The sequence below is a fragment of the Sinohyriopsis cumingii genome, chromosome 6 (genome assembly GCF_028554795.1).
Source record: "Sinohyriopsis cumingii isolate HCF-2022 chromosome 6, ASM2855479v2, whole genome shotgun sequence".
In the NCBI taxonomy this organism is placed as follows: Eukaryota; Metazoa; Mollusca; class Bivalvia; order Unionida; family Unionidae; genus Sinohyriopsis; species Sinohyriopsis cumingii.
In genome coordinates this window covers 160995187-161021373 of record NC_142966.1, presented here as the reverse complement: position 1 = coordinate 161021373, position 26187 = coordinate 160995187, and the positions used below count along the sequence as shown (strand labels likewise).

The window sequence follows — 26187 nt, the reverse complement described above, 5'->3', positions numbered from 1 at the left end:
CTGAGACAGAATAAACAGTAACATCAATAATAACTAATCTGCGTTGGTATTTTTTTATTTTTACCTGATAGACGTCGATGATTCTCTTCAGCGACATCTGCCATGCACGGGCCTGATCATATCTGTATTCCATTATATTTATCGATCAAAAACTAAATGATAGAGGCATTTCAGCGAGAAATTCTATTAACCACCATATGGGTATTACTATTATTGGTTCGTATTTTTTATCCTTTTCGATAGCTCCAAGTGGTTCAAATCTAAAAGTTTCTTCAACATCTTTATTAAACAGAATATTTAACGTACTAAGATATTTATCTGAACCGTGCCTACCTTTATATTTTTCGCAATTAATTCTAAATTTCTCTGATGAAAAGATATTTATTTTATACGCACCTGTAACAGGTGCTCTGTACTTTATACCTAATGTTGTTGGTGGTGATGGTGATGGTGGTTGTGGTGGTGACCAATTGTGTACTCCTGATGCAACAACAGATATTAGATTATTCGGCATAGGCAGTTTCATATTTGGTAAAAATATCATCCTGGTGAATTGTTCAACTCGTGCACTAGCTTCGTAGAACATTTATATAGATCTTCTGAGATTATTAAGTTTTCCGTTAATCTCAGGAATGTCAATATTAAGTTTTTCGTTAATCTCAGAGATGTCAATATTAATTTCGGCTATATCCGCGTCGTGTCTTATCAAGTTAGTTTTTTTATCTATCAAATCATTCAGTTTTTTAATATCTTCTTTAATGGTGTTAAAATCAACAACGTGAGTGTCATATTCGTTTCGTTTGATTATATCACCTATTTTTACGTTACTAGATATTAGTTTTCCGTGCTGATCCTGAAAAACAGCAACCTCATCAGGTTCTACTCCTGCTAGTGATAAAATATCATTAATATCGTCTCGCGTCATGTACCTAGATAGATCGACAGCACCAATTTTTTCTTTTTCTAGTATTTTTCTTACTGTTCTTGCCAACGAGGACCTCCCGCAAATGTCGGACATTATACTATTATTTTTGATTTAATTTATTTGATGTATATTCGTGAACTGTTTTATGATACGGTTTCGTTGACCTAGATATCGCAGTAAGAATATTGATTTCCTCATCACCACATATCGGAGGATCAGTTAGTGTTTGTATTGGCAGCGTAGAATACCACGTTGGAACATTTTTTAACTGAGCCAAATAATCTAAAAATTCTGGAGGTGGGGCTAATCCGTATGAGTCAGCATAAATAATTTCACGCGGATTTACAGCGTACGCTACCCAATGAGTACCCGGTCCTGTGCTGTTATCGAGATTTATAATTCCTGTTTCATATTTATTTGGACGAGCTGGTAATTGGTCTCGCATAAATACGCCTCTGAAAAATTTTATTTTTCGTTTTTTAGCAGCATTAATTAGATCGTAATTCGACATCGGCGTTATGCTAAACGAAGACCTAGTCCCTGATGCTGCCTTCCCAGGTAAGGTCCTCCACCGCGTCGATGTCTCCCCAGACAAAGTCCTCGAACTTTTTTTTGTTATATTGTCCACCAGTAATTTTTTTCGCAGCCCAACCAGTAGCTGCTCCAGCAGCTGCTTTTGCAGCACCTAATCCTACAGCTTTTGAAATAGCTGGTGCAGCAGCAGCTAGTAATCCTGGTATTGCAGCTAATAGTGAGATAAATCCACCTACCTTAATCATATCTTTTATAGCTGCCGGAGATAACGTGATCTGTGTTCCGGTATTAGATGATTTAGCTTTATTGAAATGTTTTTGTTGCGATTTTGTTATGGACAGTTTATTTGGACCACCCTGAATCTGATCGTGTTTTAACGTCAATTTTGTCCCACATTTTTTTGTTAACTTTGATTGTAGCTTTTTTATCTGACCCGAAGTCAGAGTCACACTAACGTGTTCATACGGCATTTATAAATTTATTGATTGATTTAAATCACAATTTCTCTACAGGAGCATCAATAATTCTCATTCTACCACTAATACCTTCGAGAATCATGGTCCTATCACTGAGTATAACAGCAATTGCTCTATAGTTGACGTTTAGTGGATTACCCACTCTGGCCTTAAAGTGTATATCAACAACAGATTGTTTTATCAGATCCATATGTTCCAATGAAAAGTGATAGATGGGATATAAATTTTTAAAATCTAACTGTGATATTTGTAATCCGGTATCAATATTTTGATCTCGTCCTAAATAACTCCACAATCTGTGATACCCACGTGCTACTGAGTTATTTTCATAATCTAATTGAATATTCTCAGTTGGTTCTTGATGTCCGTTTATCCTTAGTGATACATCACTAACTCCAAGATCATCAAATATCATGTGGCTATATTCCTGATTATTTAACCGAAGAACATTTTGAAGAGCAATAAAGATATGTCGTGGTGCAGATACACCTTGTTGTGATGCTATATGCCAGGTAAAATTACCTCTGTAGGAGAAGAAACATCAGTGATAGTTGTCAACCAAGATAATATTGATTTACCACCGTGTTCCATGAAAGAAATTAATTTTTCTTCCTCGAGTAGTGCTGGCGTCATTGATGGCATCCACAAAGATAGTTTAGTTAATATAACTTTAGCGTTATCACCTGCACCAGCACCCGCTTCTCTCCAGATAGCGTCGTTGCTGTCAGATTTTCGATAAAATACAATAGTGTGTTTAGCTCCAAAAATAATTTTTCTAAAATCTCTACAAAATCCAAAAAATATGTGATAACGGAATTACACATGAAAATCTTTTTTCATCACCCTCTAATGCACTTTTGCGAATAGCAAATCCTAGATTATAATCCTCACTATCTCCCACAATAATATCTTGAAAATTAGCAACAAGAGCTGCTGGAGCACCACGATCCACTGGTTGTCTTAGTTCATATCGTTTGTGATCAGCAGCGTTAGTATGATCCTTCGCAAACATCATACTAGGACCAGCTGATCTGATAAAATCACCTGAGTATCTTGCTAGACCTATAATTGTTGTAGCAACATCAACGTTATCGCTAATTGATTCGATATCTTTTCCGTCGATCATGTAAGAGGCACTTTTAAATAATGCCATAATACCGTTATTGACGAATCCGAGTTTGAAATTATCACCAACAAAATTCACAATACCACCAACAGCAGGAGTAACTCTTTCAATACGACCAACCACCTCGATAAATGCCTCACACGGCAAAAGGTATCTGGTAGTATCGTGCACTTGTAATTCTATTCTGCCCACAGCATTTGGTTCTCTTGCTTCATACGAATAATACTGGTAATCTTGTACTGATCTCTCTTCCTATTGGTTCCTCCAGGTTAAAGGCGTCGTTAGATGCTGATGAAAACATTATTATAATAAATTATTTATCTTCTAAAACGAAGACCACCTCCATATGCACTAGTATTAACTCGACGTGGTCGTACTGGTATATCTTGAACTAATTCCGCTGATGGTTGTTCTATCACTGATGGTTGTTCTAACGCCAATGACGCTAATTTTTGGCTGGCTGCATTATTTATTATTTTACCAACATCACCTGGTATCTCAGCAGTAACAGGTAGTTTAACGGGCTTTTTTCGTCTTATTAATCTTAATATTCTATCCTTAATGGCGTCGTATGCTTTACAAGTAGCATCACCAACTGAACCTATGACTTTATCGCGAACAACCCCTATAGCTTTCATCGATAGCTGCTTAGCTAAAGGGCCAATTTTAGGTGCTATTCGAGGGAATAGTTCACCTAATCCAGATCCGTATTTGAATTTATATACAGGTAACCTTGAGTTCACAACACGAACTTGTATCGGTCTCTGATGACCCTTGTGTATGATCATTTTATTTATAATATAATTATTTAATCGCTGTGATAATCCTCTACAAGTTCATCAATAAGATCACGATAAATGTGTACATCAATAACTTTTCCTTGAAATAATCTTCGACAGATATCGGTTGCTTCATTAACTATTTCGTGCGAGTTATTTCCGGCTCGTTTCCCCCCAATAAGAACCTCCAATCGAGATACATCATTAACGACGCTATCGGGACAGGTAGAATTACATCCACTACCGGTAGGAGGAGGTCCTCCTTTGAATTTTTTAATACTTTTTTCATGAAAGTTTATAAATCCTGGATCAAGATGATCGGTGTCCTTATTTTTATATACAGAATATATTATTAATGCCCAAGTATCTCGGTTTATTGGTTCATTACGATATTCCGGTTTGATATATGTATCTCTTAAGTTGTAACTAGCTGTAGCTGCAAGTGCACCTATTTCATTTCCTTGAATTCTTTGAATAGCTTCATCAGTAAGTAACTTCTTATAAACATCTAAGGTTGGCCCCGTATAACTGCTCCATAATAAAGAACCAGTAGAAGGAGGTAAAGCACTAGTAGATAGACCACTTTTAACAGATGAAGGACCTGGTGGTTTTGGTCGTGGCATTTTCAATACACTTTCTCGTATACGATTATTTACCTCGGACATAAAATTTCGAAAACCTGAACTACCAAGATCAATATCATCAAGTTTTTTATTACTAAGTATAGAATATACCTGCCTACGCCACTCGAACGCCGTTACATGTTCAAGGTTCTTCATGTAAAACATACTATTTTTTTGTCCATGAGTTGCAATTTCATACGCTTTACCTTCACTACTTCGAATATCACGAATGGCATTTGAGTTAAATATACTCTCGGATTCTATTTGTGATTGTTGTTGAGTATCTTTATCTACATGATATATTGGAACAGGATACACTCGAGAAGTTGACGGTGTTACATCACGTTGAGATAATTCTATTTTCTGTCTTCTCTCTAGTTCGTCTTGTTCTCTTTTTAGTTGTCTTTGTTCTCTCAGTTCCTCTTCATCTAGTCGTTCTTCTTCTATTTCTTGAATCATGTTACGTGTTTCGCCTATCATATTCTCCATAAAATGTGGATAAACAGGATCATCTCCGTAGTGACGTGGAATATTTCGTATTATTTTATATATTAATGATCCCCACTCGTTTCGAATTCTAATAACCTTTCCTCCCTATTCTAAATAGTTATCTCTATCTGGAAAAGAACGATACGCAAAAGCAGCAGTTCTAGCTACAGCTTCATCACTCCCCCAAGGTAAATCTTTAATCATTTGTTTACCTTCATCATTAAATCTATCCAACAAAAGATTTACCTGTTGTTGTTGTCTTGGGTCGAGTAATATTGTTCCATCACCTATTTTTTGATACCCAGCAGCTTTGGGTTTATATCCTAATTTAATTTTACCAAATGCAGGTCTTTTAGCTCTAGGTGGATGTATAACAGGTACAGCAGCAGCAGGTGCACCAGGTGCAGCAGCAGGTTGTGGTCGGGTTTGTTCTTCAATTTGTTTCAATACAGGAAGGATACCATGTTTTCTGACATCAACATCTTTTATATCACCTAAAAGAACTTTTTTTCTGTGGTTTCAGTTACTGGTTTAAATAATTCCTGAGTTGCTTCTGCAAATCCTTCTTTTGCATCTCGAACGGCTTTTATTTTTTCTTTACTGATTCTTTTGTTGGTACATATTTCACTGTTTCCTGTCAATTTCGAATGACGTCGGAGTAGCTTATAACTTCCTTATGTAATTCCCGCAAGATGGTTTAGCGAATACTGACGTTTAGTTTCAAGACACTAGATTTAAACTTGCGATTCGAATGGTGGCCACGCCTTGCTCAGTTCCGAGTGGATGTCGATTCACCCATGGTCTACATAATTAGCAGACATTGCTCACTCCACGGCAGTCGGTCAAGGATAGATTTACGACCCACACTTGATGTTCCTTTGAGCCTAACACCGAAAAGTCATGCCACTTACCTGTGAATCGCACGCAGCCAAATAAGGCGCCAATAACAAGTTCATATGGCCATGGTATATACAACTGGCTTCCCACCCGTCATTTTGATGTCGGCTTACACTCTCTTAACATAAACCGGCCGGCCAGCTGTGTATACATCACCTTGACACTCATTGTTCGCAAAGCTGACACTCGCAACATTTATGAAGCGAATAATTAGCCTCAGGTCTAGCATATACATGCTGCAATCTGGAGATTGTTCCTTACTTATAACGTGACAGTGTAGAATGTTTCGGGATAAGTTTGGTTTTGAAAAATAAAAGACTGTAAGTTCGAATAAATTTTCATTTAATAACTTAAAGTATTACATTATTACTTAAATTTTAGAAAACATGTTGGGTTTTGTTCTGTCTGTTACTTAGTTTAGAGTTGTGACACTATAATTTGTATCACATAAATCCTTTTATATTTGAATTGAAGTCTTCCTTGTTTGTGTAATCTGTAAGATATATCGATATTTGATCGGTTGTCCATTCATCGCTATTATTATTGTATCATGTCTAAGAGTGTAGTTTTAGATCTCTTCACAACTGAGTAATGTTTGTGAAAGGAACTGGACTTGTAGGTTCGTAGTGTAGACCCCTTAAATACTATACCTAGTTAATGCATGTTATTAATCACAGACGTTTCATGACCTTTTCGGTACTCTTTACAGCCGTAGTATGCCATATTTAATAAATAAAGCCTACCTTCTAGGGAATAATAAATAAAATAAACGACTAAACTCTCGAGGAAGAGGTTACATTTCATTTGCAGATCTTCCTTCGCACTGGATAGTAATTTGCCCTTAGTTACGAGTTATTTTCTTTTGTTAGTTTCAAGCATCTCTTTAGAAAATAAATTCTTGGGACCAGTATCTTCCTGATTCACCTTTTCTGTTTCATTTATTGTTTACATAACAACTTAGATTAGTATTATCCTGTAAAATAGTTTTAATTCTATCATGTAGAGTTTCTGTTGGCATTTGAAGTCTATTTTGAAGAAAGCAAATGCCATACAAAGTATAATGTTCTGCTGCCATCACAAACATCCAATCAAACCCAGACATTTTGTTTATTAGACACGGGCCTGATAAATGACGAAAGGCCAAGGTGACTTGCGGCACATGTGTTAACTATCGTCTGAATAAACTACTTAAAGGCTTTCTCAGATACATTTGTGTCTGAAACTCATTACTACGTGGGTGTACTGAATTATAATTTATATCGATACAAGTTGAAGATATCAATTCTAGCTGTAAAGCCTACATTTAGGAGATATTTAGTGGGCTGTGTGAGCAATTATATGGCATTAAGGGTGACAACTTTATCGGTCACTGTTTCTAAGGATAGAACAGTGTGACATAACTTAAGAACTTATTCTGTATAAAAATATGAGTATTGGTGTTTTTTAATCCTATGACTAAATTGTACTAAACAATATTTAAAAAATTTGAAATAAAACAATTCGGGGATGTAAAGAGCACCTCAATGCTTCGGTTGTGAAGGGTTGGTCGTGCTACCTGACGCGATGATAATTTATCCTTGCTTTTTAGTCTCTTCAATATTTTGTTGGTGACATTCATATATATTTACCCACAATGAAAAAAATGTATAGCGCTTATAAAACCCCTAGTAAATATTCTATCTTCTCTACCAGAACCTTTAATTTGTAGACATTGTATTTATTGCAAATTAAAATGGAAAATAGAAAAATTAAGGATATAAAGAGTATAAGCTCCGGGTCGTTTCGTTGTTAGTCAGACGGGGTAAGCACCAAGTCGCCGGCACCACGCTTGAGGTTGTACATGGTTTTCTTTTTGAATACAGTCATACATTAAGATCAGCCCATTCTGACTGAAATGTATTTGGAAAAACGTAATAAAAAGGGCACGAAGATTGGACCACAAGATGAACAAGTCTCTTCACACAAAAGTAGATTTAAACAGAACTATTTATTACAATTATTCAAAATGTGGATTTTAGTTCTGATTGTTAAGTAAATAGTAAAACATTGTATATAGATTTTGTTTGTTATAATCTATAATAAAATCGATTTTAAAAAAATGTGCCAAAGCGTCTATCTTACGGGTAAAAACAATTTTAGTTTCTATGCTTGGATTTAATTACTTGATTTTACAAGTAACACTGTTTTGATAATTCTCTGGAGAGAAGTACAATGAATAATGTAACGGCTGGGTCGATCACAAGATCATCATGAAATTAGAAGTTAATCTTCGCTGCTTACATGGCTGAGTTAAAATCCAATAAGGCGCGCATTAATTTGTTATCAATGTGTTATTTTATTTGAATCGGGAATCATAATTATGAAACAGTTTATTTTTTATGTGTGAATGATCTCAAAATGAAACAGAACATAAATGGTAAGCCGCCGCATGGCGCGCTATCATCTAAACAATCTACACAATCTGTCTATTATCCAGCAAACCTTGGTAGCCAAGATGTTTAGAGCATAAAATGCAAAGAAAATTTGCTTTCTACGAGTGGATAAGGGATATATTTCCTCTCCTGGCTGACAAAATTAAGTCCACACGGGTTGACATACCAACATTCTAATGTATCCGAATGGCATTGTTCCAAACAGTCTTAGAATTAATTCACAATAACCCCAAAATATTATTTAGTCCAAACAGTCATATGATCCCTTCATAATTCCAATGCATAACTTAAATAAAAGATTAATCTCAAAGTAAATCTGAACATAATATTAAATACTTGTATAGAATGAAAATAAAATACTAAACATAATAAAGATATGAATATAAATAATTGTTAACTTCTCTACTCATATACATCTCTAGACGATAGTACCACTTTTTGACGCAATTCTTTCCTGGGGACACGTTTCACAATACATACCCAAGTGAAACATGTCGCAATACTCAACCATACAAATATAAACCTATTCCAAACCGTACACAAGTTTATTATCAAGGCTGTTATAAAACCTATTTATATCATTACTACCCAAATATATACCTTTTTCCTCTACACATCTTTGTCCCGGACGCCAAATAGCATTACCAATTTCAGATTGCAAAATACTGACAAAATCAAAATTGAGTTTGGCACCGAGACTAGAATAAACTTTTTTTGAGACTGTTTTAATCGAATATTAGCAAAATTATGTTTACCGGTGTAATGTTTTCATTGTTTTTATTATGTTTAATGCAACTTTAATGAACTTTAATTCAAAGCCTTGAAGATAAGGTTGACCTGCAACGGTACGTATAAGCATGACAAATAGATAGTTTCTGCAATTAGGAAGCCATATACCACTGACGATGTAATGACCAAAGTAATAACTTACTCTGAATACATCCATTAAGTGTATATTTTTTTCATTTACAAATACGGTAGGTACAAAGAGATGAAAGCAATCAAAAAGTGAATACTTCTAAGATTCATAACAGCTGGATACGGTTGAGTATGTTTGTGTGTAAATAAAAAAGTTTAAGATTAATGCAGATTTTGTAAAACTGAATTAAAATCCATACACATGGATGAGATTAACCAGTATAATCAAAACAAGCATGTACTTTCTAAGCCGAAGGTCAGCACTACAATTCCATGCACGTCTTGACCTGTACATTTCGGGCTGCAGTGGATCACATCTTGCCCTTGTGATGTTTGATCCACGTAAATATATGTTGGTAATTTCTCCATAGTGATTTTGTATGAATTATTAAAATATGGAACAAATGTTTTCAAAACCTTTAAACAAAGCTAGATAAGTCGAACAGGGGTGTGTCCATGAATAACAATTCAGTCGGCCCATGATCGCCTGTACCTAGACAGCATACGGGCCACTTTTGTCAGCTATTAAGAGACACAAACCCTGAAATAAATTCTCTTTCGAAATAATTTTAAAATATCAAAATGTGATACACGCATTCAACTGTAACTGAAACATATGAAAATTATTCGTTAGATTCTATGCATATTTTTCTACACTTACATGACCAAAACTGTACTTTTAATGCATTATCGGAAGAGGTTAATGAGAGTAGGACTGTTTGATGATGGAAACTCCTGGGGTCGTTGGTATATTTTGTAAGATGGATCCCATGGAGTAATGACTGTTGATTACATGTTTAAGCTGTATATTGCCTCAATGATATAATATCTGGTTCACTGGCAATATACGGCGGTACATGTATTGACAGGATCGATACGGTACAAGCATTGGTATGTGGATGCTATCGCAAATTCCTTTATGATGACCTTGATTCTGACAACAAGTTTATCAATGTACTGAATATAGGCTTTTTATTTTGTAAAGGTTGGTAGGTATATTTACTCTAGAGGAACATTTCTATCCACTTTTACCCCAAAGTATTTCGGTCAAAAGCATTTAGTGCCTTAGCATAAAGTTATTACATCCTTTAGTATGTGTGTATATCGCTCCCAACTAGCCCTTGCTAGTGTTTCATTTACCTGTATGCTATATAACTAAAATTTCTCCTTGAGCCTTATTTGTTTCATTTGAGATTTTGTCTTCTTTCAGCTTTTGTTGTGATAAAATGTACCAAAATAGTTATAAAAGATATGTCAGTCGAGAAAATCGTGAACTGCCCCTCATATGCCACGTACCTGACATCGAATCTGAAATATCGTGCGTGCATCTGCGAAATAATTCATTCGTCGATAACCTTGCCATTTGTCGAGAACGTAATAAGGAGTTGAAGTCACATTTACCTCCATTCCCTCATTCTACACCACGACCGCTCCGGTGGCCTAGTGGTTAGAGCGTCCGCCTCGGAAGTGGGAGGTCGTGTGTTCGAACCCCGGTCAAGTCATACCAAAGACTTACAAAAATGTTGCTAACAGCTATATTGCGAGGCGCTCAGCATTAAGAGGTTACTGTTAGCACTGCTCGCCCTGTGTCAGGGTAATATGACTGGGTGGGACATCATGCTACATGTCTGCGGCATGATGCCCCAGTGTTAGACATCATTATAAACTGCCACACTGCAGACATCGTAGCGATAAGACTGAAAAATTGATAAAGCTACCTTAAAAGTCCTAATCATACACACACATACATTCTACATCACGCTTAATATTAGCTATTAGCGGCATTAATTCGCAATAGTTATGCATATAAGCTATTAATTCAGTAATACACACAATTTACCTAAACAATATCAGCTGTTTAATATATTTGAAAATTAATAATTAGCAACAGCTTGGTTTTATAGGACTGCACCACGTTGATTTTATAGGCAACAACATGACAATGATGACACATGATATTCCTGTTAGGCAGCACGGGGCATTCTGATCGCTAAACATATAACTATGACATGTACTTAACTATTAGTCTCGCAACTACTGAGACAACCCATGTAATACTGTGAAGTGGTCTAAGTTTTGTGCAGGAAGAATGGCGACTCTTCGTACACTCTAATCATTTTGAAGACTAGACATATTGTATGTATAGTTATGATCTATAACAGCGGTCATTGCGCTGGTAAATATTCGGATTTTGAGGTTTGTATAATTTGTATCAATACTTGCATTTTGGGCTTGAACTGAATTACACAGACAAATATGAACAATCTCATGCAGTTCGGATTTTTCGACATACTAGGTTCTTTCCAAATTATTGCATTCTTACAAAAATATAAATAAACAAATGAAAATGAAACATTTATTTCTTTTATACTCTTTAACAGTTTGTGTTTCTTCATTCAAATTGTTCCTGTATATTGCATACAACTTTCTGTGATCTAATATATTCCAACACGTAACTGTTGGAGATACCAATACAGGGATATTCCGGTTCATCACTGTATGACGATGCCCGTATATGTATATGTTGTTGAGAGAAGAGGCTGCATCTTGTAAGTGGCTTAGTGGCATTATCAATTTACTTCTCTTTGTTTGCACTTCTTACATGGATGGATGAGCTGATATTACAAAGTGTGTAAAACTTAATAGAATAATGCTTAATACCTACTTCCAAAAACTGACAAATATATCTTTGTGTTCAAGCATTTGTTAATCAATTATTGATGATTTACTCTGTAACTTTGCCTGAGTGTAAAGTAAGGCTGGGTTGATGTAGGGAATAGGCACATGGAAATGTAAGAATCGAAAAGAGGAAATTTATACAATCAATAACGTAGCATGAGTTTTTAATTACTTGATGGCATTAAAACATGAAAATACTAGAGCTTGACATGTGAGTCATCAATAATTCCAATTAACAGAAACCGTGAAATTTACCCAAATAATTCGATTTTGAAAGTAAAGCTGTCCTGGATACCCCACTCATACACACTAGATTATCTATTGAAGCTAAACATTGTTGGTTTGGTCCATTCGTAAATCTGTATCTTTTACCTACAATGGTCATAATGTCAGCTGCTTTTGTGTGATCAGCCTGACAAACGTAGTTACCGCTGTCGAGTGTGTGAATGTATTTAAAGAAGATGGCCATAAGATTTACCTGCTAATATGAATGAATGTACATACTTGTTAAATCAATACGCATTGAACAATAAGATATTGAACCATCAGCAAGTAATATATTCAGATACGCGAGCACGACGGCCGCTCCTGTGGCCCATGAGGTTACAGAGTCCTCCTAGATGCGGGACGTCACGGGGTCGAATCCCGACTGAGCTATACTAAAGACTTATAAAAACGGTAATAGCAGCTGCCTCGCTAAGCTCTCATCATTAAGATGTTAAGAGTTAGGACTGGTCGGCCCGGTATCAGGGTAAAATATGACTGGGTGGGACATCATGCTACATGTCTGCGACGTAATGCCCCAGTGGTAGACATCACTATCAACTGCCACACTGCAGACATCGTTGTGATATGTCTGAATATTTTTTCAAGCTACGTTAAAAATCCAGATCTCGACCATTCTCTCACTCTCTCTCACACACCCGCACACAAATACACACACACACACAAACACACACAAACACACACACACTTGACCAGTACGACAGAAATATTCATCACCTCCAGTCAGCTCCCAACAAACGGAGGCTTAATTTATGTTTAAAGTTGAAAATGTAACAATATTCGATGAAGGAAGATCAATCAATTCATTTTCATCATTTGACTATATTACAGTTCAGATCTTATCGTCCATTATACCATTACTATTTTTATATACAGTAAAGACTTAACTGCGATTAAGCAGAGTACTGCATTATGATAGAAGGCACACGGAATCGAGTCATTTATGACTTTAAATGTATATGTAAACTTACCTTGTCCTTGATAAATAAAGGCAAACATTACGACGTGAAATAGAAGGATTGTAGTCATTCTGGTTCACGATATACTTGTCCATGTAGATTCACCCTTTCCGTTTAGGCATTTAAATCAACCTTGTATCGATAGCGACAACAGCTATACGCGTGCACCAGATCCTTGTCCTCACCCAACTAGGAAATAAAAATGTTGATCTTGCTGTTAAGTATAGTATTTGTTTCACTGTCCTATCCTATGTAATCCGTCTACATAGTGCAGTCTCGTCTAGTATGTACATTACGCACGTTATAATCAAGAAGTTGATTCAATAATATTGTAATAACCTGCATTTAGGGAGTGAGGTATGCATGCGTGTATACGGTAAACACTATTCATACAAGCCGCCCAATTCGGTCTAGATTTAAAACACAATTATAAATCAGTGCATTAGTAGTGAATTGCTCAAATGAGTTGACATTACTATTTTCTAGGATCCTTTGTTTGTTTACTTGTCGATTAATAGTTAGCTGGTATAGTCTACATGTTTATGTGACAGCGAAACTAGGGAGTATCATGCCGGAGGTTGGCATCCTTGATAATTCGATTAATGACTATTTATAGTTAACCACTTAAGACTTTACAGTACATCCTCAATGTGTTTATAGTCCCTGATGTTTCATTTGTGTACGTCATCGCATTTAAGTTTGTTTTTACTCTTCTTTCTTTCTTTGGTAAATAATCATGTTGACTACCCTGTCATGCGGTCTGCCTCGGTAATATAGTGCATAACACGGTTTCCGAACCATTGCTATGAGTGACAGACCAACACGGTATGTGCCGCGAAATACAAAACTGTTTTTTTTTTTCTCTTTTTTCTTCTTAGGGCAATTTAATCGCAATGTAGCAATGTGTAAAATATCCAGCTGGTAATTTCGATAAATAATCATTGTGAAAATTAACTAAATATACACATGCAATACTAGGACATGCTGGTTTGAATATTCCAACAAAAATTGTGGGTTTTGTGGGTTTTGCTAGAACTGTGGGTTTTGTGGGCGTTGTGGGTTTTGTGGGCGTTGTGGGTTTTGTGGGTTTTGTGGTCTTTGTTGGTTGTGGGTTTTGTGGGTTTTGTGAGGAGTATATAAGGCTTTGTGGGCTGTTTGAGAGAGTTCAGTCAGCTAGCAGCCATCAAACTCGACACATCACAGTTATTGTGAGTTTTATTTTTTTAATTTTTATTTTGTTTTGTTTGGTTTATTATAGAGTTATGTAACTTTAGGCAATATTTTGGACAGTACATTTTTGTGAAGTTTATTTAAGTACTAATCAATTTTTATTTAAGTAAATTTTTTTATTTTTTATTTTTAATCCCTTTCTCTCTTCCAAATTATATACATTCTAGTCATTTCTAATTTATTCTAATAAGCAAACTAGATATTGTTTTATCATTTTTTATTTTAAATTCATTTATATGGTGAAGTGAGTGTTGTCCTCACAGACCAATACTTTTATTCATTTCTTTATTTATTTTCTTTATTTAATTAGTTTTATGAAGCTAATGACATGCAGAGAAGTTTCTTTACATTACAAATATATAGTTCCTTTTCTTAAAGTATAAGTCCAACAAAGCTTTAGGAAATAAAGTGTCTAAGTCATTGTGAATGTTTTCCTCACCGACTTTACATTCTAAATTCAACTCAACAATACTTGATTATTTTAGCAAGCAATAAAACAAGTTATGTGTCTATTTTATAATTTACTAGATGTCTAAGTCATTGTGTATGCTTTCCTCACCGACTTGACATTCTAAATTTAATTCAACAATACTTGATTATTCTAGCAATTTAAAACATGTAAGTTATGTTTCTATTGTATAATGTATTAGTTGCCTAAGTCATTGTGACTGTTTTCCTCACCGACTTGACAGCCAATTTACTTTCATCTATACCAATTCACTTCAAATAAGTATTACGCTATAGTTGAAGTGTGAAGTCAAGCAAGCATTTTCCTTGCAGATTTTATATTCACGTATTACAATCAAGTCATAGTTGTCTTCTGTAGTAAATTTTATTGCAACTAAATCCACATATGGTAACTCTAATATAATTTTCATTCATCAGAAGAAATAATATAATAAACTAATAATATAGTGGTAATGTGTACCCTGACCTCGCATGAAAATTATCATATACCATACTGTACCTTCAAACAATGATAGTATTTTGGCTTAGTACAAAAACGACAAGACTATCATGGTTATGAACTGACTTTATTCGCTGTTTTTTAATAAATGAATAATCTTGTGTTATGGTTGAAAAGAAATCAAGAGTTCGAGTTTACTCCATTCTCCTCTCCTTAGTCAGCTGATAAGAAGCATACTCATCCCTGGTGCGATACTCCAAGATCGTATTATCAGGACCTAGCTCGGCCGTTAAATATCTTTTTGAAACTGGTAAATTGTTGAATCTGGTAAGAGATCCCTACCTCTTATTTTAGTCTCATATCCACATACATCTTACACCATATATACATGCATGCATACTTTGATACTGATTTAGGTTGTTTCCAAAATGAAACATTTGATTTAAATTTGCATTGGAAATCGGACACTTGACACACACACACACACACACACACACACACACACACACACACACACACACACATATATATATATATATATATATATATATATATATATATATATATATATATATATATATATATATATATAAAACTATGCACGTACCTAGTTACACACGATAATGTTTCATACATTTGTGGTCGAAGAGGACATGCAGTCATGTACACATACATAACTACCCACCTACCTATTTAGCTATCTACTTGCATTCATACCTGTACTCATACACACGTACGGGTACATTACATTCCTACAAACGTTTGCCGGATAACGAGATAATGGTTTGATACATGGTGTTCAGAGTCCTTCATAAATGTGGCAAACGTCTTCATACAAGCAAATCGTATATATTGTTTACACGTAAACGATCCATGCGTAGGTATGCCAGTTAGATAACAGGTACCTACAAGAAGGAAGTCTATATAAAACAAAAACAGTTTGCAAACAACGCGTCCAGTTTCTATGTGTTAATACAATTGTAATGACTTAAGCCCATGCTACTAACCGGCTGTGGCCTGATTGTATACTAATTATTGTGTAGACAAGGAATTAAAGCAAACAGGGTTCACCGATGATTAAGATGTTCTTTGCCTTCAAGCTCTTACTTACTTGGAAGAAAACAGTTTATTAAACTAAGACCAACTCACTCAGCACAACAATTTAAATCAAGAAAATAATCTTATAATATAAATAATATTCCTGGGTGCTTATTTATGGAGTTATAATGTTACTATTAGTTAGGATTTTTTTTTTATATAGATCAATTATTTGATTAAGCAGAGAGTCTCATGCTAAGGACTTCTGATAAGTTAGTTGTTAATGTTGATACTTAACTATTTTAAGTAATTTTATAATTAAACGTCTATTGCGTTGAGAACATATTTATCAAACCAGAGCAATTATAATCTCATATCAAGATATCCGTCGAAAGCTTGTTCTGACTAAGAAAAGGCACATTTCTTTTTATTAGTAGTAATGTTCGAGTAATGTCGGAAATAAAATCTTGGCAAGAACGCGTATTTTAATATGCGAAACAATTATTTATTTGTTCCCTTTCTTCTTAGTAGTCAGGTTGACCTTATTGCTGTATTAATAGCATGGTTGCTGAATTTGCAAAAATATAGAGCTCGAACTACTGATTAATTACACATGTAACTTAAAGCTCATATTTTAAACAAATAAAAGTAATATGTGCATTGGATTGCTTTACATTTCATTCCTTCGATTTTGAAACCCATTTATTCGGACATTTTTGTTTTCCTCCTTCTGTTAAACAGGTTGACCTCCTTGCTTACACTTATCGGCATGACCTTGTACCACTTGGAAAATACATACTGTATATGAAAATAATAGCAATTGCGTTGTTTTGAACTATTATATATTGATTGAAGTTAATGAAAATAATAATGGACACACAAATTAAATCCATTTACAAACCAAAGTTTGTATCTCAAAATATTTAGTACCCTATTTGTATCATACCTGCACCAATAGAACATTTACCTTGCTATAAATAAATTTGTGGTCCGATAACGATAATTGAAATCACAATTGTGACAAGATTTTGGTCCCAATAAAGGCTAACGTCTTCCCATAAACAAATACTAATAAGATTTTATTTTAATATTTGTTCCTTCCAGTTAATAGTTAATTGAGGCGAACACGAAAAAGGCATAAATATATCTTTGTTAGAGGTCTGAAATTGGAGTTTCTTTAATGTATCGTCATATAGTTATAAAATTCTGGACGATGAATTCGATGAATTTTATAAAGGTGCAAACAACGCAAATCCGATAATATATTTCGATTTACTGACACTTAACTGTCTAGAAAGGATGAATTTCATGCTGTTAGAAAAATTATCTCAAGTTAAGTTGTGTAGTTTTCTTGTAGGGTGATTAAAGGCACTTGTGCCTTAAATTGAATCTGATAAAGAAAAACTAAACTAATGTGAAAACAATTCTAACTATATATCTTAATAGTTAAACATCATTTTTTCTTATATAGAATAATCAAGTTCAAATATGTCTGGATGAATAGCATACAACCTTGATAAAATAACTCTCGAAACAATATTATGGTAAGATTAATGTTAAAAATACCCAATTTTTTTCTCATAAACAAAACTTAAAAATAAAGTTTTAGTGTCCGATATTATATTAATGCTATAAGAATAAAATATGTAATCCATATATGCAGCCAAACATTCATACCATCTAATGTAATTTCTCTGCCTTGAGTGTTTTTCGCTCAATCGTGCCAAAAAGGTTTGTTCAAAATGTTAAATTCCGAATGTTGAAAAAGTATATCATCCTGTATAAATATAAGGACAATTATGCCTACCAAACTGCATTTATATATCTTACAAATAATAAAGTTATTAGACATCTTGATAGAGTGTCCCCTAACACAAACTAATATTGCCTAATTTGGGAAAATTCATTTTCTCAACTTAAATTGATACCAGCGTATATTGTTTTTGTGAGTGTGAGAAACACAGGTTTGCCTCCCCTGTAGCGAACGTAGCTTGCGTGTGCATGGATTGTGCATAGGAGAATCTGTAATATGTTCCACATATATATGCAGCAACTTATCTATCATGAAGTGAGAGTCTTTTTGCATGATATGTATGATTCAAATTCTTTCAAGAACACGATGTCTTTCCTCGCTCACATATCTGACTGTGTCAGAACCCGCTATGATACTTCTTCAAGAATTGTGTCTCACAGCATCTGTTACTTTTGTCCCAGTTAGGAAAATATTGTTTTCTCAAAGTAGTATCAACATCCACTTTTGTTTAAACTAATTACAAGCTACATATATCTATAACTGACACAAATTGGCCGATCACGACACAATATATAACAGAGTTGCAGAAACAAGAATAAAACCCCCAATCAAACATAATGTCATTGAATCAAAATGGTCATGGCATCATGATTAACTAGTTTTCTTCAACTAAGCATAAATGCCATTCTGAGAGAGAGAGATTCGTAGAGAGAGAGAGAGAGAGAGAGAGAGAGAGAGAGAGAGAGAGAGAGAGATTATTCCAAACTATTGTGGCCAAGTGATTGACAGTATGAGAATGCACTGGCATAAAGTTCTCTCAAGATAATGGAGCATCCTGTTAAAGCTCATAGGATTTGATGTCAACCACCCTGTGGCCCCAGCTGACGAAATTATCTGTCATCAACTGTTAATGTTAACTTAGCGGGTGATACAAGTTAATCACCAACAAGCATGGGCACGAATGCAATAAATGTAAAGAAGCGTTAATATATACCTAATTATGGATAAAATATACAGTTCAAAGTGAGATTATCAGACCCATTTAGTCCATATACTTCAATTCATAGTTGTAATTCAAATCCATAATTTGAACATTCAGACAAATATTATCCAGACGATTTTAATACCCCCGTATTGATCCTAATGTTTCTCATTTGTATATGTGGCTGTAAATCCAGTAGACGTGATTTATTAGTTACACAGAAAGGCACGAATTATTTGCTCTTTTGTCCTCGAGGGCTTGGATGAGAGAAAAATATACCTTAGTTGCTTTGAGAAAGGCCGAGAAATGCAGAACTATGGATGCATTATGAAAATTGACCTTATGGCCTCAAAATGAAACCTTGGTCTCATTGGGAATTTAACAGCGAAATTATAAAGTTAACATCTGTTTCATAGCGAGCATAATTAACATGCTACAGTGTTAGAAGATTCTACTTCTAAAAGGCACCATGGCATCTAACGTGAATTAAAACGACGCCTTAATGTTTGCTTGAAATATAACACAATGGCTTAAATTATTTATAAAGGAAATTTTGCAGCATAAAAAGGCACTAACAATATTCCATAATTGTACAAGAAAATGACGGTATGCGGCATAAGGTACATTTAAATGGAAATGGCGATATGCGGCGGAAGGGGAATTAACACAATGCCCTGTAAGTCATCGTAGGTTAACATGCAAATTATGCTATTATGATCAGGCGGTCATATTGAGTAATGTATGGGTGAGACACTGAATGGTAATGACACTATATGTACGGTTTAAAACGATATTGGAGTGACCAACATCCATTTCTATACTATCCAAAACCTATGAATCTACAATCCAGCACTCACTTATCTGCCATCCAATACCTCAGATTTACTCTCCAACACGCTGTGTGTAGTGACCAATTCTCAGTCAAAACATATCCAACACGTGACACTTACTATTCAACACACTTACTAACCAAGGGTAAGATGTAAAAGAAGTGTAATTAAATAACACAACAAGGTAGGAGTGTTCATTGATAATGTATACCCACAAACACGTCACCAAACGAGATGGGTCAGGGACTTTGATTTCAGTATTTGGTACATGCAATATACATACACAAATATAAAATACATATATTGACAGTGATTGAGTTTCCAAGAGAATTTGGTAGCAACGAAAAAGGTCGTTGAATGTTATCCAAGAGGATCAGTACATGTGGGACCACCTCAATGTTATCAAAAAGCTTTACCTTACTGCTAATCCATAGATCAAGACCCTGATCAAACACCATTGCCTTTCAGTGCACGTTCGTCTCTTTGAGATAGCTAAGACTGTACTTTTGGTGATGGCCCATGATGACCACTTCATTTACACGAGTTACTCTGCATAAAACAGCGACTTACACTAGATGGTCGAGGTTTCAAGACTTGTCTACATCTTTTCCGTGAAAACAGATGACACAATACGCCAACGCACCTGTTTCACATAATTGTGTCTAGGTGTATTTCCTATCTTCCAATCAGGATACAGTGGACAAGTGACACTTCGTATATACAGAATGACAGACAGTAAGACCACTGGTGCTGGTTCGAGTATTCTATCTGACGATAATGATATCATCTTGGCTTTGTTAGATCCTTATCATATTCGCCAGAAATTGTGCCGGTAGTAGCACCTTCACTTATTTCTCCATCATTGACATTCTATGATGATTTCAGAACGAAATCAAAAGGAAAAATAGCTTGCCATTTTGCAACGCCATAAAGAAGAGAAACGTATTTGTTCAACAACAACAAGAGAGAAACGAAAGTAACAAGAGGACAAGATGAAACGTATTGTTACGGGTCTATGCTCTTAAAATAAGTAACATAAAAGAGTGAGGACAACATGCCTGTAAAAGTTAACAAATAATATTATTTTCCTAGAATACAAAGTGAAAATGAGAAAAAGTACTTATGGTTTTAAGAATTAAATCCAAATTGTTATCCAAGAATTAAAAAACACAAGTCCTATCAATAAAATGGTATAAGTGAATCTCAGTTTCAATCCCTATGAGATTCAAGATGGAAGGCGATGATGTATGTAATAGTCAGCGTTGTACTGATGTATCAACAGTCTATTGTTAAATCACAGAAAATATTAATCCAGTTTTGAATCCCGTATAAATTCCAGTGAATGCTTTCGTCCAATAATTATATCAGAGCAATTTAGCATTTCCAGGGAAAACAATCACTTGAAGTCAATAATGTGATTAAAAATATAATTCAGCCCAAACTGGACACACCATAATGCAACTTAACTTGTCAAATATTTTTAGCCCGATTCCTAGAACTTTTAACAGAACATTGGTTATGCACCTAATTAAGACTCAAAACAAATTCCCGGATGGGGGTCAAAAGTGCATAGTTCTGCAAAGAAAGAATTTTATTTTACACATTGATACATGCTTAATGACGTAGTTCAGGTATGACCTCGACTCAACTTACTGATTCTTACTATGATAAAGATAATACAAAATTAAAAAGTTGTTTACCAAAACTTTCACTGAATTTCGAACAAGGTCAGCAACTAGATGCAATATTTCTATTATTAGTGGTTTACATAAACATATATAAAATAAACAATTAAAACAATCTATTCTGGACAATATCAAATCCAGTAAACAATGTTACATTACTTTATCATGTAATGGAGTAAAAACAAACAAACAATTAAATGAAATACACATAACACGATGTGCACTAGGAAGAAGGAAAAGAGTGAAAACAATATGGTCAGGCTATTGCAAGACTTTTCGGCTAAGTTAAAACAGCTGATAAAAATGATTTTTGGCTAAACCTAAGATAAACAGACCTTGACAATGCAAGATTTCAAACATTATATGACTTAATCGACATTCACCATTACGGGGATGACAGCAGCAGCAACATTCACTAACACTACTAAATCAGCAGGAGTAGGAATTGAACGTGGACAAATTTAACAATTTTTCAATTGATGGCGTCAAGTCAATGCGTATCTTGCATCCAAAAGCCAAAACTTTCCATTTCAAGACCACTCAAATATTTCAAGGAAAGATTACTTTTTAATGATTACCAAATCAAACAAAAATCCAACCATAATATAATGGGTGTATGCCTGTTTGTTTGAATATATTATCCATATTAAAAGTAATCCAGAAAATGAGGTAGATACCTTTTTATTTTTATATTTTCTCGCGAACAAGAAACACAATACAATTTCAAAACAAAGTACATAAGTCAATTTTTCTTTTTCCTTGCTGTCTATCCTTTTGAATGCCTTCAATAGCATATGTTCTTCTTGAGTTTCTATAGCGTGTCTTGCTTTGAATTTCTTTGCTGGAGTGGATTATGCTTTGTCTTCTGTTTGTACTTCCCAACGATAATTCTACTTGTTCTCTTATCTCTTGGGACACAGTAAAGATCATTAATGTCAGTTTTTGTAATATTTGTATCTTTTTCCTTTTGTTTCAGGGGTTCCTTTACTTTGACGTAGTGAACATTCTGGGGTGTTTTTTCCCGAGTGACATAACTGGCATTTTGACTTATATCTCCAGAGATGTATTCAAAAGCCTTGTTGGAAGTGTACTTTTGAATGACACTCTGTAAATCTCAGACGAGAAGTGTGGTTATTTTGTGGCTCATCAATCTTCTCAGACTGAACCTAAATGAGTGTGTTATATAAGGTAGAGAAGGCCTCTGTATATAAGGAGAGAGTATATTACTATAGTCAAATCAATTTGAATCATCCTGATAAGAAATCCTTTCCAGGGAGAAACCAGAAGACTGCGTTGCCTCACACACTGTGAGAAGTGCAATTAGACGTTCATGCTAGCAATTTTGAAGTTGGCATGCGTGATTCAGATCCAAGACCATTTATCTCCACCGCAAGACCAAGATAAGAACAACCTAGCAATACAGAAATTATATGGAATCACTCGAAGATTATTTTTACATTTGAGCTATCCAAAAAGTGACTTGCACGGAAGATAGATCTACAGCTTCCATGTACAAGATTAAATTTAAAGAATTTAAGTCTAAATTCCCAGAAAAAAAACAAATAAAAACGTCCGTCTTTTTATAGACTTTGCAATCGATGTTAGGGGAATGAAAACGTCAATTCCATGCTATAGATCGAAATCATGTGAGACTGATCAACTCATGATAGTTTGAAATCTCCTGTTTTGATCGGGTTTAGTATATCTGCAGAATTAAATATTTCAAACTGTTTGCACAACATTCAACAATCCAGTGATGAGTTTGACATGACCGATGGAAAGACAACTCTTCAGAGACAAGCGATACAGCAGAAAGGAAACGATCATGCAAAAACCTTGTATAGACGGACAGAGCCAAATAAGCAGAACTCCTTTCTTAACAAGCAAGTATTACCAAAGAGACCGTATATAATTCGTCATCGGTGTTGAATAAATATCATCTCTGTCTTCACTAAGTTCGTGCATTAACTCGCGAAAAATCCCGTGGCCCATGATGACTAATGCGAACAAATGCTGACAAAACGAGGAGACCTCATAATGTTGTGTTGTTACCTACGCGAACCGATCTCATGAGTGTTTCCATCCGATCCGCCATGGAGGTTACATAGTCCACCAAGTCTTTTCCTGCCTTTAGTTGTTTTGGTTCTTGTTTTTGTTTCTGTATATATAGCTGATGTTTTTCTAATGGTCTATTTATTTCTTCTTGTTTTCATATAAAACTGGCTTATTCTTCTTATTATTTTTGCCGCGTGGAAGCAGAGTTTACTCCCCACTTGCAAAGTCGTTTCGATGCTTCACGAAGCATAACAAATATCACATATACGGACAGGTTCGGGTTGGGTTTAGATGTTGATCACACAGTTACCGGTGTGAGTACAGGTGGAAGTGTAGCTACAGTGGTGTTCATGAGTATAAAGACGTCGTATTCAAACTTCTTTGTGGCTTCTAGGATCAGATTCGTATTATTTGTATTAGGGCGCCATCCTTTTGCAGTGACAAAATTTAAAAACTCGATGTAGTTTGCATATATCGTGGTTCTCAGGTGTAAAACAAGACTGACGCGTTGTTTACATTTGACGTTTGAATCATGTACGATTTCACACTGATTATGGACAGCTACTTGCACCGACAATGCATACGGTGTGGTCGTAGTGAAGGTCGTCAATATACTCCATGTCAAATTCATAAAAGAATACGATATTGCCTTTTCATATTACTCTCAGACACATTTTCCCATGTCCGCGGGATTAATCCATTCAAGTCTACCAACTTATATTCACTGCGTCATCGCCTATTCATACGAGATGTTGGCGTAGATATACATGATGTATCTGTTTGGAAGTTGTGTCCTTCCACAAGCCGATTGGTGGTTTGCTACTGAAGTCCCGCCACGGATTTCTCTTTCAATAAATAAGTGCTTATAATTTCAGTGAGCAGTTCGAACTCACCCCTTGTTTTATAAAACAGTGCGTTCCACGCCATTGTCCGTGATGAAAAGCATTGTGCAAAGTTATGTTTATAAAGTGGCGTGTCAGTATCACATGGGCAACCTTCTGCCAATCGCTCATGTACTGTATGGCTAGATTCCCTAGCGAATAAGCAAGGTAAATGTTACACAGTTGTGCTAACTATGTAACATTTGCCGTTTCGACGAGTGATTATAAAATAATCGTTGTCAATGTTGCTCACAAGATTATCCTGGTTGGAACTGAATAACTGCTGCTGACCTATGTTGCTAGAGATTACGCTTTTTGACGATTTTGATGCTGCTGAGACTCCATGCATAGTCTGTTGGCCATCAATTACCGAAGCAAGTTATAAAGCACAACAGGGATGGTGGTTTACTTGGGTAAATCTGCAATTACATATTGAAACACATTAACAGCTATGTCAGGCTTGAATCGCCCAAACGTGCTGATGCTGAAACTTGTACAGGAACTTTAATGTTACCAATTGTAAGTTCACCAATGTATAATTTGTATTTTCAATGCTGGTTTTTATTATCGCTCAAAGTATGCTGCTTGGAAACGACTGCCCATTGAAAAGATCTTTTGTCATTTTCCACTTACTTACTGCTCGCCTCGGGACGAACTCTGGCGTTGGAATGTACCTCGACCATCGGAAAGGTTATATAGGTTAAATATGCAGTTAAACATTCAAGCGTCAGTCCACATTCCATCCAGTCTCTGCTTTTTGAATATCTCAGTAATCCTTGATAAAGCTTTATCAATTTCATTATTTGCTGGTCTCGGTATCTTTGTGGTTTAAGATCTCACGAATACTGCTATGAATCCACAGGCTTGTAATTTGAAATATATAATCACTGTTACAGTTAATCGGCATAACTAAATGCACACGGAGAAAAATTTCCATCTTTATTGCGGAAGTACCATGTGTTGTAATGTTGAAATAATTTCAGGCACGCACATCCCAAAGAAGTTTCACCGCGTCTTTACCTGGATCGTTCACAGTCGAGCTAATTTCCCGGTAATCTTGAAAATCGCCACGATATTTATGCAATCCGATTAAGGAATATGCAGTTGTCGTGCTTTTGCGTCAGCTTCAGTGGCGATCATAGATGCTATACGGCGGTGAGTCTCTTGTTCATCGCCCACCACGTGTGCTAATTCAGCCCGAATGTCCCGTTTATGAATCATGTTATATTTCCAATTTGCGAAGGTGATTCACAGTCAACTGCGATGCCTATGAACGATGTCCTAACATTACTTATACCGCTTGGAATCGTTATTTTACACTCCCGAGCGAGTTGCTTGAGCTGGTTTACAGCCGGAATGGTCATTTATAAGGAAAATCTGTGTTTAATCGATACATGTCTTTAATTTTTGTTTTCACGTTACCATGATCGGAAAATGCAATTGATTCAGTCCTGATTATTATTTGACTGATTTAAGTATCGCTTTCCTGGACAACATCGTTGGGTGTTTCTACAATCATAGGTCCAGTGAGTCTTCGCCTTAAAGAATGATAACAATCGAGAACAGATCCAATTGGTCAGCAATGCTTAGTAAGTGACTCTAATAAAAAAACTACATTTTATGTATGGTTTGAGCACCGAGACCCACACATAAACGACACTTTAAGCCAAGGGGTACGTCAAGGAAAACTATTTCAGCATGGCT

At 35.3% G+C, this 26187-nt stretch overlaps 2 protein-coding genes across 2 annotated transcripts in view; both read right to left on the bottom strand.

Moving 5' to 3' along the window:
• The window catches only part of LOC149798404 (uncharacterized), a 63211-nt gene extending 49366 nt beyond the window's left edge, over positions 1-13845 (bottom strand). The window contains exon 1 of the mRNA XM_089960182.1: positions 13135-13845. Within this exon, the coding sequence (XP_089816308.1) occupies positions 13135-13192 (58 nt within the window). The 5' untranslated portion in view covers positions 13193-13845. The remainder of the gene's footprint in view (positions 1-13134) is intronic.
• LOC149798401 (receptor-type tyrosine-protein phosphatase alpha-like) overlaps positions 1-26187 on the bottom strand; it is a 611129-nt gene that overhangs the window by 86599 nt on the left and 498343 nt on the right. The gene's annotated exons all lie outside the window — the stretch shown is intronic.